Source organism: Carettochelys insculpta, chromosome 3 (assembly GCF_033958435.1).
Source record: "Carettochelys insculpta isolate YL-2023 chromosome 3, ASM3395843v1, whole genome shotgun sequence".
NCBI lineage: Eukaryota > Metazoa > Chordata > Testudines > Carettochelyidae > Carettochelys > Carettochelys insculpta.
This window is the reverse complement of record NC_134139.1, coordinates 160,150,821-160,169,781: the sequence shown is the minus strand read 5'-3', so window position 1 is coordinate 160,169,781 and position 18,961 is coordinate 160,150,821. Positions and strand designations below refer to the sequence as shown.

Below are 18,961 nucleotides of genomic sequence, written 5' to 3'. Positions count from 1 at the left end.
TAAAATCTTTGTCTCATATAAAAATAGGATTAGAGCTAGGGTTGACAAAAAAAAAATCCTGGAAGGACATCGGAGCAAGCTTTGTTCCACAAGACATGCAGTTAAAACACAGCTAAATAAATCTAGGTTTTAGAACACCGGTTATGATTTTATTCTATATGTAACCATTTTTTTCCAATATTTCTGTTTGCTATCATTTGGCCCTCCCTACTTTGTTAAATGAACTGTTGGTTGTTTTCACTATAAACGTATCTAACTGTTCTGTGTTAAACATAGAAAGGACCTAAGGTAGAACTGGTAATCTGGAGTGCACAGTTCCTTTGGAAGTCTCAGAAATCTGAGCATCCAGGGGCTGAACACTCCAGAGCAGAGAGATGCTTCGAGGGCTGGAACATGCCCATTACTAACCTGTGGAGAGGTGGAGCTTGCACAGACTGAGAGGGCAGCACTTGTGTTGCCCATGACAAAAGAAGTCAAGGAGCTGAGACACAGCAAACAAAGACGGGGCTTCTTTAAATTAAGGACAGGTGCCAGTAAGATACCTCAAAGCTATGGCTAGCCCTGAGAAGTATCACAGCCAGATCCTCGCCTAACATAAATTGTTGTATTCCCACTGGCTTCGTGGCGTCAGCTGAAAATCTGAGGGTAACTGTACTGTTGCAAAACATAGTAGTCACATTCTATATTCAATATATTGTATGGCAATTTTCATTGGGGGCAGGTGCTTTACTTGATTTTCTTCAGTTGGGTCTTTGTATTCTCTGTTTGCATTACAAGTGAGCATGCTAAAGTCTGTTGCATCACATCTTTCAAGTTATTTTCACTATCACACATGCATAGTCCATTCAATATTTGAGTTGTCTGCAAGCCATTTTTATTTGTTTCTTCACTGATGGTTTGAGCATCAAGTCATTGACATTCTCTTACTAAAAAGCATAAGGGCTTGGTCTACACTGTGGAGTTTTGTCAACAAAAGTTACCTTTGGGACATATTTCCCCAAAGCCCCTCTGTTGACAGGACACGTCCACGCCTAATAGAGGCTCCCCCTGTCGACGTCCTCTGTCGACAGAGAGCGGCACGACTGCCTGGCCCTCTTTCAGAAGAACAGCCAACCGGAAACTCTGCAAACAAGGCTGCCCAGTGAATCGGAAGCCCTTTCTGTCAACACTACATTATTTTTTGTCAAAAAAATCTGTCGACAGAGGCTTTATGCCTCATACGGGAGCGAGTTAACTCTCCTGTGAAAACTGCTGCATTCTGTCAAGTTTCTTGACAGAAGGCATTTGTGGTGTGGATGCTCCCTGTGTTTTTTCAACAAAACCCCAGTTTTGTCAACAAAGATCTGTAGTGTAGACATGGTCAAGGCGTTTTAGTAGCTTCTAAGTACCTATAGGTCACCCTCATTTACACATAATGAATTACACAAGCATGTTTTCTTACATATTCACAGATAATTTAATCATCTTCATGTTTTACACTCCTGCAAAAAGGTTTTAAAAGCACATAAATCATTTCATGTGCTCACCCAGTGTCTGTTCAGCACTTGCCACAATAGGACCCTGGTACTACGGGCATATAAACAAATATAGTAAAGGGAAAATGCAGGGCACAGCTCAAAAAGTTTTCTTAGGGTTTTGTTGGTATGTAAGATATTAGATATTTTTATCTACTAGCTTTGAGAAATCAAATTACTAGAAGCAGTAACATCTGATAAGTAAGTTAAAAAAAATGAACTAAAACTAATTTACTGTGCAATCAGTCAATAAGAGCCATGAAATGAACTGTTATGATTCTTATAGCAGGTGACAGATTAAATAAGTAATTAATAATGAAAAACTCTCAGGATTTCAATGACTGATAGACCCAAATAAACAGCCAAAATTAGCATAGTTGTATTAATTTAATACAATATCTGAATTTGGGAAAATATATTGCATAAATGATAACAGAACTAAATATTCCTATTTAACAAACTTTCTAATGAAACTTCTGTGAATCATGCCCCCCTTACAGTGTGAAAATGATTCATACATTCCAAGGCCAGAATGGACCAGTGTGATCAACCAGTTTGACTTCTTGTAGGTCCCGGGGCAGAGAACTGCCCCTAAATAACTTTTAGAGCGTACATTTTACACAAACATCCAATCTTGATTTAAAAGCTGACAGTGATAGAAAATATACTCTGACCCCTGAAAATTTGTTTTGATGGTTCTTTATTCTCACTGTTGAAAATTTACATATGATTTTCAATCTGAATTTGTCTAGCTTCAATTTCCATGCACTGGATCATATTATATTTTGCTCTACAGTGAAGAGATCACTTGTCCTTCTTCTAGGTAGTGGTAATTATTTTAACATAAAAGCATACACCTTATTTCCAGTCTGATATACCAGTCATCTCTACAAGAGCAGGAAAATGGGCATTAGTGTACCTTAGTTTTATTCTAGGCTGTGATACATATTTCCTATGTGATTTGGGGCAAGTCATTTAAATTGTTCAATGCCACTGTTCCAAACTAAGATAAGACTTCCTTTGCTAAGAATATAAGAATTACCTCTTGCTAAGTTTATCGCAGTACCTACCAAAATGGTTGAGGCTCCAGCAGTACAATAACATAGCTCTTAACTTTTGTCAGGTGCTGATTGCCCTCAGTTCTTGCTAAGTTAAAAACAGGTTGACAGTGCTTAGCCATGACACCCTCCAGTCTTCAGACATTAACTACATACACAGGAACCCTTTCCCTACCTCTGCAATGCAACATTGAGGGGAAAATATATAGTCACATTTTAAATGAGTTATATACAATAAAAAAGATGTGTAATATTCTCTTCAAGAGTTTTTGAAGGAGCAGCATGACTTTAAAATCTAATAAGTTGTCCTAACTAAAATTGTGCATATGGAGTGTTTATCTCCTGTATCAGAGGTGCACCATGTCAGCGTGTAGCTTCACAAAAACCAAGCAGTCCTGTACCACCTTAAAGACTAACACATTTGTATACTAGGTAATGAGCTTTTGTGGGTGAGACCCACTTCTCCTATATGCTTTTATAAGGAGTCCACAAACACTTGTCTACTTTCACATTCAGGTGTTAGAAAGTGACATAAAAAATCATAGCACTTTCAGGTCAGAGTGAATGCCATAGGCTCTCAACTCGAAAAGAAAGAAGAGAGAACATCACAGCACTGCATGTTTAATTGAAGAAATCCATTGCCAATTAAGAGGCATGATAAATAGCCATTTAAAAGAGTAGTTGGCTGCTATGAAGATTTTCATTTAATATTTTTCAAACAAACAAAATCAGGAATCCAAGACTATAGCTCCAGTACAAACATCCCATAATATCTCTCTGGTGCAGGAAAAAATGTTTTGTGATCTAATGATGTTCTACCTGTGAGGCATCCAGATGTATTTGTGCTTGTTGTACACACTTCCCTTCTAAAGGAAAAATCTATGGCACTGTTATTTAAAGGCAGCAGTATCAAATACACTTGTTTCTGATACTTTAACCAAATTATTTGAAGTGATTTTATGCATAACTCTAAAATGCATCTCTAGAAAGCTTAACAGATAGCATTTTGAAGGTTAATGTCAGGTATCTGGTGTGACTCCTACATTAGTATTCTCTCTACAGCTTCCAGAGACAACTTATCTTTGACTTTCTAAATATTCAGGTACACTTAGCCACAACTACACTCAAAAGAAACCAGTGAAGTATTAATTTACTCAGTCTCACCGGTTGTCCAAAATGCAATTTTTGCATGAACTGGAAACCCAGAAATAACACTTATTTTCTTTATTTGACTACACTTTGCACACCTTGGATATTTATTTCATGTGTTCTCTTTCCCACACACTCTTTCAGCAGATACTTCCCCCTGCTGGGAAAAGATCAAATTGCAGGGTGCAAGTAACTACCCCCTTGAGCAATAAGGAATATAAGTTTATCATCAGCAAATTAGTGTATCAGCTGTAAAAACTACTGTGATTGTGTGGCAGCATGACAGGTATTATAAATATATTAAATGTGTCCTTTTTCATGTTGGAGTTCCCATCATCAGACAGAAGCACTTTATGAAAATAAAGACTCAGTAACTTTATTCTCAATCAATACAGTATGTATTTAAGACAGATTATAGTGAAGGCTGCTGACTAAAGAATTGCTTTAAGTGCTAGCATTAAAAGTGTTAAATGCCAAGACATATGGAACTTAGGAAACTTATTCACTTTACTAGATTTTAGGGTAGTATACATTTGTGAATATTTTTATAATTTCATTACAGTTTTCTTTGTTTTAGTTTCATTTCAGGTTTGGGTATTGAATCTTGATTTGTGCTTCATTGTCACTATTCTATTTTACATTTGTATCCAATTAGGCAATATTTTAAATATTTTAAATATACACAACAAAAAGCAAGAGAAAGCATGAGGAGAGTTTAACCAATTATACTACTTCTTTACTTGAAGTCCTATACAATAAGGTCTATCGTCAATAAATAACTATGCCATGTATTAAGAAAGATAAAGTTTTAAAGACTTCCTTCTTAAGTAATATGCATGCACAGAATGTCGTTATATCACAAACACAGATAAGATATAGTGAAGAATGCATTTGTTTTGAGATAAATCTTTAGATTACAGTACAAAGATGAAAAAATGCATCAAGCCCTTGATGAAATGATGGCATGAAATTGATATGCCATATCCAGTGAATGTACAAATAGAAAAGTCAACTGACAAAATGCTGTTTTATAGCTATAGCAGTGATTTTTGCTGTTATAATATAAACCCAAACATGATACTTAAACATGAAAAACAAGATGTAATGAGCTTAATGAAATTCTAGCATCTGTCTTTGTGTAAATAAAATCAGAAACCATGAAAGCCCTACCTAAATATTCTATCCAATTGAAATAGCACATTTGCTCAATTAAATAAATCATTATAGTAAAAAATAATGAAAAGACCGACATTTTCAGCACTAAAAATAAAATGAAATACAAACACAATTCTCATAGCTGATATTTGATAAATGGTTTCACAAGTTCCTCCATACAATAGCTAACAGGAGCTCTTAGTGAACAGGCTTGAAAAACTATTGCTAATAGAGGGAGGAGGGATAACATGCATCTCCCTATATAATAAGTCTTCTCTGCCTTACTGCAACAAAAACAGACAAACAATAGACCTTGTCAGCTCTGGCCCTCCCTTTTATGGGCACCCCAATCTTTAAATACTCCTCTGAACCCCCCTGCCCCCCACACACACACTCATGCATCTGAGGAAGTGGGTCCTTGCCCACAAAAGCTTATGCTCCAAAATATCTGTTAGTCTACAAGGTGCCACAGGACTTCTTGTTGTACAACAAACATAGAAAACACAATGCACACTTTGCAAAGCAAGGGACCCTTGATTGCTTTCATGTACAGTAGCCACATGAGAGTGAATAACATCTCCCCAGTGTTTCACCCTTAGCCATGAAATTCGCATTTCCTGTCTCGGTTCAGCATTTCTCCACAAACCAGCTTGGAGGGCAACTCTGCACTTGAGCAAGGCTGCTGAAATACGCGCTCCCCCACTCCCTGGCAATTCGCTGCTGGCATTTTCCTCTGCCCCCACTCCCCCGCTTGAGGAGTGGGCAGGTCAGCACTATCCTGCCCACCGCTCTGCCTGCGAGGGCTAAGCCGATCGGTCATTCCTCACGCCTGGAGCAGGTTTCAAGCACCTCTGCCGGGAGGCTGGGGGGTCCCGCCGAGGAAAAGGAGGAGCCCCCGTCTGCCTGCCTACTCCAGGGCGCGCAGTGCCTCGGCTGCGCCCGAGCATCCCGGCAGCTGGTCCACGTCCGCCCGGCTGCGAGGCAGCGCTGGAGAGGCGCGCGGGGAGGCGCGAGACTTACCTTCAGCCAGGAGGCGCATCGCGTGAACAAAGGACGGGTCCAGGCTGTCCTTCTCTGCCATCAGCTCGGGCAAGTATTTCTCCTGCTCCATAGTCTCGCCGCCCGCGCCGCGCCCGGGACCGGCTGCAGTGGCTCGGCCGCCGCTCCTCGGGCTCGGCTCCCCGCCCCCGCTGCGCGCACCTGGGGTCCCTCCGCTCCGCCGGCGGAGGTGCCCTGCCCGGCGCTGCCCCGCACGGCCCCCGCTGGCTCCGCGCCTGCCGCTGCCCCTTCCACTGAGCGCCTGCCCGCTCCCCGCGGCCTTAACTAGAGAGGCGGGAAGAAGGGGCCCCCCCACCTCCCCACCCCGCTCATTGGTGGCCGCGCGCTGGAGGGCGGAGACCCGCACGGCGGCGGGGAGCGGCTGCTGGCTCCGGCCCCCCGGCTGACTGGCGGGGCAGAGGGCGGCGGGCGGGGTGCGCAGGCTCCGCTCGCTGGCCGAGGTGCTGAAGCAGCGGGGAGGACTGAGCGGCTCGGGCCAGGCGGGGGGCGGGGCAGCCCGGCTCCCTGCGGCTCAGCCCCGCCCGCAGCCCGACCCACTGAGGTCCGGAGCGGGCTGTGCCCGCCGCGCGGTGGGCGGGGCGGAGAGACGCTTTCCAGCCTCCCCCGCGCGCCCCGGGCCTGCCCCGGGCCCCTGCAGTGGGTGTACCGGGGAGCAGCCGGGAGTGCGACTGAGCCGGAGGCTGCTCCCGGGAACTTTTGGCCGCTGCCAAAGGAGCGGCGTCCCCTGCCCCGCTTGACGCAGCCAGAGCCCCGGGCTGGGAGGGGCGAGGAGATGTGGCCAGAGGCGGGGGGCGCTGGGGAGTCTGAGCGCCGAGGCTCCGCGGGCAGGGAAAGGGGGCGCTTCTCAGGGCGCGGTCTCCACAGTTCCCTCCTTCCCGGGGCTGGAGAGCAGCCGAAGCCGCGCAACTGGCCCTGGGCCGGGCCCGGGAGAGCTGAAGTTTAAGTGAGCAGTGGCCAGAGTCCACAGGCTCCTCCCCAGATCGCTCTTCTCATCCAAGCAGGTTGACACATGGACCCAGATTCCTGGGGCACGGGGAACCTGGGTAAAACTGGAAGAAGCACCAGTTTCTCAGCACTCCCGTCAGCTTTTCGTCAATTTCTAGGTGTAGCTGCTCCATGTTGAATCTCAATCCTGGCTTGGTCACTTTTGTGGCATACCTCTTGAGCAGGAACCTGTGTTTTTACCATGACCAAATGGTGGTCTGAACCTACGTCTGCTCCTCCTCTAGCAGGGATGTCCTGCATCAGTCTTCTGAAAGAACTGCTGATGTGGATGTGATCAATCTGGTTTCTGACTGGTGGTCCAGTGAAACCCCAGTTACTGTGTGGATTCTTTTGTGTGGAAAAACACTACCACCTATCACCAATCTATTAAAGGAACAAAAGTCACTGAAGCTCTCTCCATTTTCATTCATGTTCTGTAGGCCTTCTTGTCCCATGGTCTGTTCTCTGCCTCTGTTTATGCTTCCAGTTTTCACTTTGAAGTTGCCCATCAAAATCAACATATCCTTCTTTGCTTTCTGGTTCACCACAATTTGTAGTTTCTCACAGAAGTCTGTTTTACATTCCTCAGCTGCTTCATCGGTTGGTGCATAACATTACACAATCAGTACCTTTTGCACTTTGGTGGAGAATCTAGCCTTGATGAGGCATGATGATACCGCTGTCTGCTCCATTAAAGCACCAGATGTCTCTCTTTATCACAAAAAGCCCACACCTTTTCTGTGTGGTGCACCCTCTTCTTCATGTCCTGAATAGATGGGGGTTTCACATGTTGCCAGGCATAGCTGCCGGATTGTGTCCATCTTGTCTCACACAAGTCCAAAACTACAAGTTTGTACTGTTTCATCTCCACTGCAATCTATGCTGTCTTCCCCACTTGACACATGGTCTGAACATTCCACATACCAAACAGCTAGAGGACATTGATTTTGCTGATGTGGTCACCCTCCTTTCACACCAACGTGAAAGTAGGAAAGAAAAGGTCACAAAACTAGACAAAACTACTTCAATGACTAGACTGAGAATTAATAAGGGAAAGACAAAGAGAATGAGAATCAACCAGTACAACAAAACCACCATCACATGGGGAAGGGATGACCTGGAAGATTGGAGCAGTTCACGTACTTGGGAAATATTGTGGAAATGGAGGAGGAACGGATCAGGCTATCAGTGCCAGGATAGGGAAAACAACAGCTGCATTCAAGACCCTCCATCACATATGGAGTTCACAAATAATATCTGCAAACACAAAATGTGGATCATCAACACAAATGTGAAGAGTGTGCTCTTGTATGGATTTGAGACTGGGGTACTACAAAGTCTTCAAGTCACAAGATACAGACATTCATAAACCGACGCCTGAGGTACATCCTTCACATCAAATGGCAAGACTTCATCACAAATGAGGAGCTTTGAAACAGAGCAGGACAAGAACCAATTGACATTTAAATCAAGAGAAGAAAGTGGTGATGGCTAAGCCACACGCTCAGTAAAACATCATCCAGTAGAGTCCATTAAGCTCCCACATGGAACCCACAAGGAAAATGCAAAAGAGGAAGACCTCAGACAATGTGGGATAGGTCTACTGATACTGAAGGACAATAATTGGGGTACTCCAGGAGCAAGCTAGAAGTTTTGACCCCATACAGAGTGAAGTGGAAGAGACTTGTAGATGACCTATGCTCCATGCAGAGTACAAGGGTTAAGGAGGAGGAGGAGGAGGACAGCCCCTATCCACACAGATTTTGATTTCAAAACAATTCATTCACTTCTTATAGGACTGTGTGAGTGACCAATGAGACTATTTCTGATAGGTTAAAAAGGAGGGGGAAAAGAAGATGAGTTCTCCTCTTTTAAACAATAACTTTAAACAGCTTAGAACTAGATTGTGAGAGCTTTGCTTCTTTGTCAGTCTGTACCTCAAAACTAGTCCTTGATTAGCCTATAGACACAAGAAGAACAGCATTACAGGGCTAATGTTTTATCTGAGAATTCCACACACAATGTGTGCAGCTCTAAGATTTTCAATGGGTTATAATAGGCCTCGTCAATAAATAGGTGGGCCACCAGCCAAATCCATAGCACCCACCAGGTGCTTTTGAATGCATCCTGCATTTATTATCATTGCTATTTTTTTATTCTTTTCTCTGTTGTCTGGACCGTCACAAAATAAAATTGACTACCCCAGCATAGGTCTATCCTCCCTAACAGGATATCTTTCTCCTGAGGCCACACTGCCACCCCTACATTAAATGGAAAAGCTAAAGCTGGATTCTCTTAATTTAAGGGAGAAAGAAAGGTCATACTGGGAAACTGTCATAACCAACCTAAATTCGTTCCACTTTGAAATAGTCCTGGTCATTTAGACTTCGGGAGTGACATAGGTAGTGGACTGCTGCAGAGGGTAAATTTTGTTGGGAGTCTGATTGATGCTGTAGAGGAGTTGTTTTACTTGTTCCATGTACAACCTAGAGGCAGTGAGACCACTGACAAAGGAGAGTAAAGTCTGCACCCTAGTCTCACATGAGAGCAAACTGTCTTTTAGCTCATGTGATAGAAGCACATGGCTTTAGCCCCGGTAGGTTCAATCCCACCTGCTGACTGAGGCTTTACACATGTAGTTTATGGGAAGACACCCAAAGCCTTGGTGAGATCACCTTTTGAATTTGTATACTACTCTACACATAGTTCAGTATTATTGAATATTTCATTATGCACACTTAAGGAACATGTGCAGTAGAAAGGCCAGTATTCATTAAACACTTGTGTCTATGCAGGAAATACAGAATGTACATACATATCTCTCTATGGCAAAGTGGCCAGGGGTAAGATGTTCATCAGTCTCATTTTGAAAAGCAGCTTAAGCATGTAAGAGCTTCTCACATTAACTTTCAATGTTACGTAAGCTGCTAAACAACTTAGGGGCTTCTGAAATTTTTAATGTAAATGTCAGTTAAAACATTTCATGAAAGTCTGCCAGATATGAAATGCTTATTTCAGATGACATTTAATCATATGTTTAAACTGTTGTGCTAGCCATGAGCTTGGATGTTTGCTATAGCCATTAATAATCAAAAATGTATTTTACATGTATTTGGTTTGCTGTTTCAGATTAAGCAAAGTGTTTCTGCATTGTATTTTAGTAAGTCTAATAAAAGAGAGATCACAAAAGATCAGTTTGAAAGAAGTAGAGGCTCTAAAAGATCAGCTACACTAGTTTAACAATTTGAATATCAGTGCATGGATTTACTATCCCATTACACTCATATTGATTATAGTACAGGTTGACCCTCTATAGTCGGGCACCCTTGGGAGCTGACCAGTGCTGATCCAGAGAATTTCTCAAACCCCAGGAGATCAATATTATAGTGAATGGGTCTCTTTATGTTTATCTCACAGTAGCAAATAAATGGAACAGTGCTCGCTATGCTTCTTAATAATGTGTGACTGTACTGATACACCCAGTATAAACCTACACCTAAACAAGGCTTAACAACTCCCTTCATAACAAGGTGTTACACAATTTTACTGTATTGGCACAAAGAAATAAGTAGGTAAAAAGGATAAAAATCACACTTATCCTTAACAGCATTGCCAGCATTTCCACTGCTTGCTGGTCAATTAAAAGACATTTAGGGGTAATATAGGGCTAAATAAGAGCACAGAACACAGACAGCCAGGACTCCTGGTTGTAAACAAACTTCACAGGATTGTAGGATGTTGTCTGGATCTGAGAGTACCAGACTACAGAGGTTCAACTTGTATGCCAAACCACCATCCTTACTGGGGAAAAAATTAAGATTACCTGTAAGTGGCAAAAATGTAAAAAAATAATCTAATTAAACCATAAAAAGTGTCCATCTCTCCCCTGTTTTTTGTGGTGGGTGGGTGGTAAGGAGGTCACTGTAGGTTGAATGTCTCTAGTCTGGCACTGTGAAAACCTCACCAGTGCCAAATGGGAGAATTTGCCAGACTGTGGTAGATCAATATTGTCTAGCAGCATTACCAACACTTACGCTGCTTACTGGGATCTTAGAAGACATTAAGGGGTAAATAACAGCACAGAACACTGAGAGCCAGGACTGGTGGCTGTAAAAAAACTTCATGGGACCATGGGAAACCTGGTCACACCCATGGTAAGTGGTTGTACAGCTAACTAAAATTATGCAGGGTTACAGATGTTGCTGGGTAAGAGAATGCTGGATGGGAGGAGGTTCAAACTGTGTTAAAATACGCACGCTCAGATATGTAAAAAAGATTTTCTACTTGCAGTTTAATGTCAAGAAAATGTATAAAAAGAGAATAATTGGAATTATTGCAGCTAGAGATAAACATTCTCCATTTACTCTTAGCAAGTAGCATTACTCGAAATAGGACTTTGATTACATTGATTGAGCCTCGTCAGACCTGCCCCTCTACTTAGTTTCCTGCTCCAGTGCCATAACTCTTGAACTCAAAGGGTAGTGTGAGTATATATCTATATCTATACTTATATCTGCATCTCTCCAAAGCTTCTGGTTATATATTTGAAAACTTACAGTTAAAATCCCTGAAATGCAGTAGCATTATCTACCTAATTAGATTATCATTAGGAAAAATAAGTTTTTAATCAATGGCATCCATTTCTGGATTTCAGATTTTAGAGCCAAAAGGTACATTCACTCATGCATCTGAGAAAATGTATGGGCCTAATTGTGCAGACAAGTTGTTTGCCTGAGTAGTCACATTAAACCTTGCCTCTGTCTCTCTCACCAATAGAAGTTGGTCCAATAAAACATATTTCCTTATCCACCTTGTTTCTCTAGTCTCATAGACATCAATATGAGTATTTAGCTAACTAGATATATTCATAGGCATGTTAGTCAAACTGGCTCCTTAGATACATAAAACCAGATAAGTTAGAGGTATTCTACCTCTGCAAATCCTGTTGATCTGAGTCCTTTTCCTGGATTCCTGAACTGACCATGGCTTCAAGTAGGTTTTAGGTGTGTCCTGTCTGATACGGAAATCTTCACCTTTGTACCCATTCTTTTTGAAGATTCCAAGGTTAGAAATCACCAATGTGGTTATCTAATCTGATCTCCTGTATTACACAGACCATAGAACTTCTCAAAAATAATCTCTAGTTCATATATTTTAGAAAAAAAACTTGTAATCCTGATTCAAAAATTGTAGGTGATATAGAGTCCACTATGACCCTTAGAAAAATTATTTTGATGGTTAATGATTCTTTCAATTAGAAATGTACACCTTGTTTCCAGTTTTAATTTTTCTGATTTCAGTTTCCAGCCACTGTATCTTGTCAGACATTCCTCTACTAGACTGAAGAGATATTTTAAATAGAAGAGATAAATTATTTGTTCTCTTTGTAGGCACTTTTAGACTGTGATCAAGTCATCGCTAAACCTTCTCTTTGCTAAAATAAATGAATTGATCTTGGTTAGTGTACCATTGTAGGGCAAGTTTTCTAATTCTTTAATCACTTGTGTGTATATTCTCTAAACCCTCCCCTATTTATAAACTTCCTTTTGAACTGAAGACAGCAGAACTGGACAGTGCTTCATCAGTAATCACACTAGTGACAAATACAAAACTAAAAATAACCTCTGCTCACATTCAAAATCACCCCATTCATGGATTGAATTAACTCTTTCAGGCATTGTGCATTGGGAGCTCTTGTCACCTCTAATTTTTGTTCCTAGATTTGAGATCATTTGCTGCACAAGGGAGGATGGGACAATAATATTGTTGGAGCAACGTGCCTTGCTGATCTCCATGCTTCCAAAGTGATTATTCTTCATTAATGGTTTATATTATTCCTCCACACCAAGAGGTGCTCTCTTTGTTAATACAAAGACTGATTCAAAGACCATTGAACTCAATTTAAAGACGGCAATTGATGTCAGTGGACTTTGGCTCTGCTCCTTATTATCTTAAACAATGAAAACCAGAGACACAGAAGAGGCTTGTGAAAAAAGTGAATCATAATTTGGTAATTTCTGGGTATGAGCACATCAACTAATGCCATATTCCTTGCTGTTTTAGGGCTCCTCAGTCACTGACAGACAGCTTCCACATAGGTTTTAAGCCTCAGACCAGATGCATCCTCTGAGTCTTCCCCTTCTTTCCTGTTCCTCCTTTTTATATCCTCTCAACCACTGAACCAGTTGCCTTATTAGCCCAGTAATGTCTCCCCAAGCTACAGTAATCCCCAAAAGAAGTTGATTGCCTTCACTTAAGCCTGCACCTTTCACAGTGCTTCCTGCTCAGGGCCTCGGGTGCTACTAATAGTGCCTTGTTGTGCTAGTCATATTCTTTATATGACTACAACTCCAGTGGAATTCAATGGGTGTTCCAAATATATGCAGGAAAGCAGGATCATGCTGTTTCCTAATTTATCTGATCCATGTCACAAATTCCCAGTTTACCAAAACATGCATCAAATGAAATTATCTACAGTACAAGTCTATTTAACATTTATATTACTTAATATGCTGAAATAACTGAATGGATGACCCATCATAGGCACAATTAATCGAAATACAACTTCCCTGCAGGGCACATATAAGCAACAATCCATAACATAAATTAAGGCAAACGAGTTTTGATTTTTTAAATCCCAAAAGCCAAATGGTAAGTCAACAACAGAAGGTAGAAAAATCCTTTAATAAAATTAATCAGACCACTAGCTAGAAAGGCTAAGAACTCAGAGAAAAATAAAACGACAGACCAGCATGTCTAATGTTTTTCACTTCTCCCTCACAGTAGTGATTTTGCCATTGTCTTCTTTACAGAATGCCAGTCTAATTTTTGACACAATTGTCTCCATTTTGCACCACAAGCAGCTGGTTACCAAATCCTCCCCCTGCCTTGCCTGTCCATTTTTGAAGTTGTATTTTCCTTAGTATATCTGCCATTTCTCAGCTAAATGATTAAAACTCCTTCTTGTGGATTATTCTCACATGACCACTTTTATTCTCACTTGATCCCCTGCAAACTGCTGCTATAGGAATCTTCTACTGTTTACCTTTTAGCTATATCACACTCTCCACCTTTACCTCCAATGTCTTCCTGTCCATTCCTACATCAGTTTCAATCTTCTAACCCTTACCTCAAAAGGTCTGTACTATTTTTTTCAGTCTTTGTCTCTGCTCTTATCTTTCCATTTCTCTTCTCTCACACTTTGCACATCATGCCCAATGATTGCTTTTTTATCTCTTTTGTTCTGTCTTCCAGATACTCCTTACATTTACAACATGCTTTCCATCCCAATGTGAAAACCACCCTTTACCTGTATCTATGCTACAAAGTTCTGCTGGCAAAAGACGCCTTCTGTCAACAAAACTAGGGAGCGTCCACACTAGAAATGCATTCTGTTGAGAATCTGTTGACAGAATGCAGCAGTTTTTCCCAGAAGAGCTCTGTCTTGACCATATGAAGCATAGCGCCTCTGTCGACAGAGGGGCCTTCCGGTTCACTGGACTGCCCAGTTTGCAGAGCTTCCAGTTGGCTGTTCTGTCAATAGAGGGCTGAACAGTCCGGCCACTCTGTGTTGACAGAGATTGTTGATAGGCAGAGCCTGTATTAGGCTTGGACATGTTCTGTAGACAGAGGGTTTGTTTTCAGGAAATATCTGTCAACAGTGACTTCTGTGGACAGAACTCTGTAGCGTAGACACAGATTTTCTGTTTAAATTCTTTTCAAGACAAAAGTGTTTAATGAATGACAGTCATACACCCAATTAAGTCCTATTATCTAACAATTTGAATATACATATCCCTGTACCTTCTGTCATGAGAACAGTAGCATGGTGACATTTCTGGATACCCGACAATTTATGTGACTATCTACTATCTATTTTTAAGCTGTATACTTCAAGGGCAGGTATATAAACTAACTTTTAAAAAGAAGATCTGTTTCCTATGTGTATTCATATCTGTTTACTGAAGAAAAGTTGTGGGTTTTTTCAGTTTTTCTTCATGTGTTTGGTCTATTTAATTCCTGCCATTAATTGAGAAATATCAGGTCTCTGGAAGAGGGAGCTTGGTCCTTTTCTGGCAGGCATGTTTGTGCTATGCAAACCAATTGCTAAGCAGTTTTCCACATGGGCAGAGGTTGCTTAACATATTTACTATTCCTTCACACTCCTCTTGCAGGTCCGACCATCTTTTTGCGGCTAATTGTATACCCACCCATGGCTGGTTAGCAAAATAAAAGTTTCAAACAATCCTCAGAGTGCCCAAAATAAAGTCTGCTACACAACAGTCAACTCTACTTCCTCTGACAGACAAAACTTTCTTCTGTCTCAATCTTCTCCACACAAAGGCATCAGTTAAAGCCCTTTCTGGCTGAGACGCTGGCCTTAATTTTCTTCTGGCAGACACACCCTGCAGCTTCCTTTTTTTAAAATAATCTTCTCATCTGCTCAACTTTTGGCTTTTAAGTAAAACTCGGTTGAATCACCTCTGCCCTCCAGGCCACAAAGGGCTTGCCATCCTGGTACACTCTGAAACATGTGGCTTTCGGTATACTCCTAAAGTTAATGACATAGAGAAATTTGTGTTATGACCAGGAAATAGTGACAATATTGAGGTTGGTCAGACAGAGAGTGATGGAACTGTGCAGGGGTGTGTAGGTGTAAGAGAGAAAGCATCCTGCACAAGGAAAAAGTCTGGAAAAAATAATATTTCCTACTCATTTTCTTTTACCTAGGAATCTACTAGTATTATTCTAAGGTAATTAAGTTTTGTCTGTAAAAGAGGAATACAGAAAGTATTCAGCAGCAAGAGAGAGATGAGTCAGAATAGTAGATATTTCAGTAATCTGAGTTTCAGCTCTGTCTTCCAACTACTCTCTTCTCGTCTTTGACTGTCATCTGTCATCTCATCTGTGACAAAGGGAAGTCTTTTCACCACTTGCCTCCTATCCTGTACCAGCTTCATGGCTGTGTTTATCTTCAATGGTTTTTTTTTGTTTCTGTCATTCTCTGGACTTCCTTTGTTTCTAGTTCATTGCACTCTGTGGTATAGCAGCGCGTATGGTATCCTTTCCAGCTCCATTCTTGACAGGTGTCCAAACCCATTGCACTCATCTTGTTATTGCTTGACTAAGCTATTTTATCTCTTCATTTTTTTTTATTTTCTGTATTCTTGAAATATCAGTATTCCCCTCTGCCAGTTCATTTCTACAGTCAAAATCTTTTGTTCATCACCCTTCCTCCTACTCCAGTGTTCTGACCCATGGAACAGTAGTGTCATACCAGTTGTCTTATATGTGTGGACTTTTTTTGTATCAAAATGTTTTTAGCCTTCCAGATCTAGCAGACTTTTCTGAATGCAGCAATAGCTGATCTTATTTTTCTTTGTCCGTGATCTTATCAATTCCCATTCTCCTATTTTTGTTCTCCAAGGTACACCAGGATTTTCCACTTGTTATAATATTCTCTTGTAATATTCTCTTTACTTCTCTTTCTTGTCTTCTCCTCGACATCATTTTTGGCTTTTCCATTCTGATCTCCAAAGTGAATATTTTTAGTGTCCTGGTCTACTTTGTCACTTACTCGTTGTCAATCCTTGATCAATATTATCTGTGAATCTAAAGTTATGTTCTGTCATACTACATAACTTGACTCTTCCCATTTTATCTACAGAACAGAATTGGAAGAAGGGTTCTTTCAAAATCAGAGCTTGTTTTCGAAGGAACCCCATTTACATGGCTGTTTTTGCTTCCAGAAAAGGATCTTCTGGAAGCAAGATCACATGAGAATATGCAGATAATGTGCAAGATGTGCATATCCACTTCATTTGCATTTCCAACCTTACTCATTTGCCTTCCCCTTTCGAAAGGGGAATGTAGTGTAGTATAGACTTAACCTTTCTGGTTTTAGCTCTGTGTACTCAACTCTTACATTTATGTCTATGTCCTCCTTTTTATTTTCCTTCCATTTCTTATACTTGTCACTCAAGTTCAGCATTTTATCCATTATCCATCTTGGCTTCTTCCTTTTGTCTTTTTAACCCTACTCTTGTTAGCTTTTCTTGTAATACTATTACACTATTCCATATCTCTTCAATGTTGATTTCTTCTTGCACTAGAAACCTGGTGTGTGTGTGTGTGTGTGTGTGTGTGTGTGTGTGTGTGTGTGTGTTCTTTCCTCATGTCCAGCTTTTTCTATTTGCTCATCTCATAGATTTTATTTTTCTTGGCACTTTTTGATTGTTCTGAAGCTTAACCTCATTGATACCTGCACTAACATGAGATATAATATTAGTCACAAATAATCTGCATGACAACACACTTGACTTTTCATCTGCAGTTCACAAATATAAAGCTATTCATGTTTTCGTTTGCCCATCAGGCAATATCCATTGTCACTTTCTCTGTGGCAATCTATGCTGAATTAGGATGCTCATCACCAGGCTGTTGCTTAGGCTGTTACATTTCTGCTTTTCTGCTCTTTCATTTTCTTAATCTCATTCACATCTGTATAGTGCTCCAGGCCAGGTCTGATCCGACTTTTGCATTTAAGTTCCCCATAACCAGTAACACATCTCTCTTGGAACATCCTGAATTTTTTGTAGGCTATAAAATTTAGCAATTTCTTCCTTTGGTGCAGCTGAGGTAGGCACATATACTATTAGTATCGTAATGACACTAATGTTGATTCTGAATCTTGCTTTCAACAAATGAGGAGATAACGAGTAAACTCCTTAAGAGCATGGCTTGCCTTTGGCAACAGAGGAGGGTGGGGAGGGGAAGGCTGCAGACCCCGTAGGAAGCAATAAGAAGGTTTGGAGCAAACAGGCAAAGACCTGAGAGTGAATGCTCAGAGTTGAAACTGAATAATGCACCTAATATCACCAGTTTCTGTCAGTCCCTGCTTGAACTGGCTTTTTTGCAGCTATTGTGTTAGCTGGGTCTCTGGCTGGTTCCTTCCTTCAGTTACTCTCCCAAATGTCATGTGTCTGGGAACATGTACGGAAGAAAAGATCACAGCTTCTAGTGACTCCAGAGTTGAAGTCTCCCTTGCATCTTTCTAGGCCCATGGAAATGAAATGTGTTTGAAAATATAACCTCCCAAGGGCTGTGGGGAGCCCAAAGGATTCATTACTTAGATGACTTCATAGACAAAACCCACACTACCCAGTGCTGTGTTACATTGGCTAGGAAAGGACTTCTAAATTCATAACATAGGTGTCTTTTACTTCTCTTATATCAAGAAATGCTCTCAGCAATGTTTTTTCCCCCACCTACTGGGATTATCTCATGTTAGTCATACTATACTGCAGACTATAAGGGCATGTCTACATGTGCACATTATTTTGAAAAGACAGTCCCTCTTTCCAAAGAACAGAGGGAGCATCTATACATGCAATGCACTCTTCTGTCCCCTCCCAGGCCTGGTCCCAGCCAGCAGCCCCTGGGGATCCACGAGACCACTCCCAGCCAGCAGCCCCCGGGGATCCTCAGGCCCAGGGGCCCCCTGCTGCCTCCCATACTGGGGTTGTGCCCTGGGCCCAGCTTACCTCCATGAGGACCACTCTGATGGTGACCTTGTCCACTTTGAACTGGTGTCCCACTGAGTAGTAGGAGTCCAGGGTAGCCAGTTTCCATATCTTAATCATGACCTGCTTCTCGAGGGGGAGTGCAAGTCACATGGTGGCGTTCTGGTGCCTGAGTGTGGGTGCTAGCCAGTGGCATAGCTTGTGGAAGTTGTCCTGTCTCATGCGGAAGTTCTGCAGCCATGTGGCATCATCCAATTGCCAGAGCACCAGACGCTCCCACCAGTCTGAACTGCTGGAGTGGCTCCAGGTTGCTGGGGAGCCAGGGGGTGGGGTGCAAGCTGTGGTGGTCCACATCCCTCAGGGAGGCTCTTCTGTCTCCCAAGGAGGAGACAGGCTGCCACAGCGACCGTGCAAATGAGGTGGGCAACTGTGTCTATGATGGCTGTCTCCACTGCCAGGAGCAGGGTGTTGTCATCCATAGTGCTGCTGTGATGGGGTCTGAGTTGCTGCTGGCGGCTCA

At 41.8% G+C, this 18,961-nt stretch overlaps 1 protein-coding gene across 2 annotated transcripts in view; it reads right to left on the bottom strand.

Moving 5' to 3' along the window:
- Nucleotides 1-5,987, bottom strand: part of KHDRBS2 (KH RNA binding domain containing, signal transduction associated 2) — a 596,284-nt gene extending 590,297 nt beyond the window's left edge. For both annotated transcript variants that reach the window (XM_074988883.1, XM_074988882.1), the window contains exon 1: nt 5,897-5,987. In XM_074988883.1, the coding sequence (XP_074844984.1) occupies nt 5,897-5,987 (91 nt within the window). The remainder of the gene's footprint in view (nt 1-5,896) is intronic.
- Nucleotides 5,988-18,961: the final 12,974 nt, after the last annotated feature.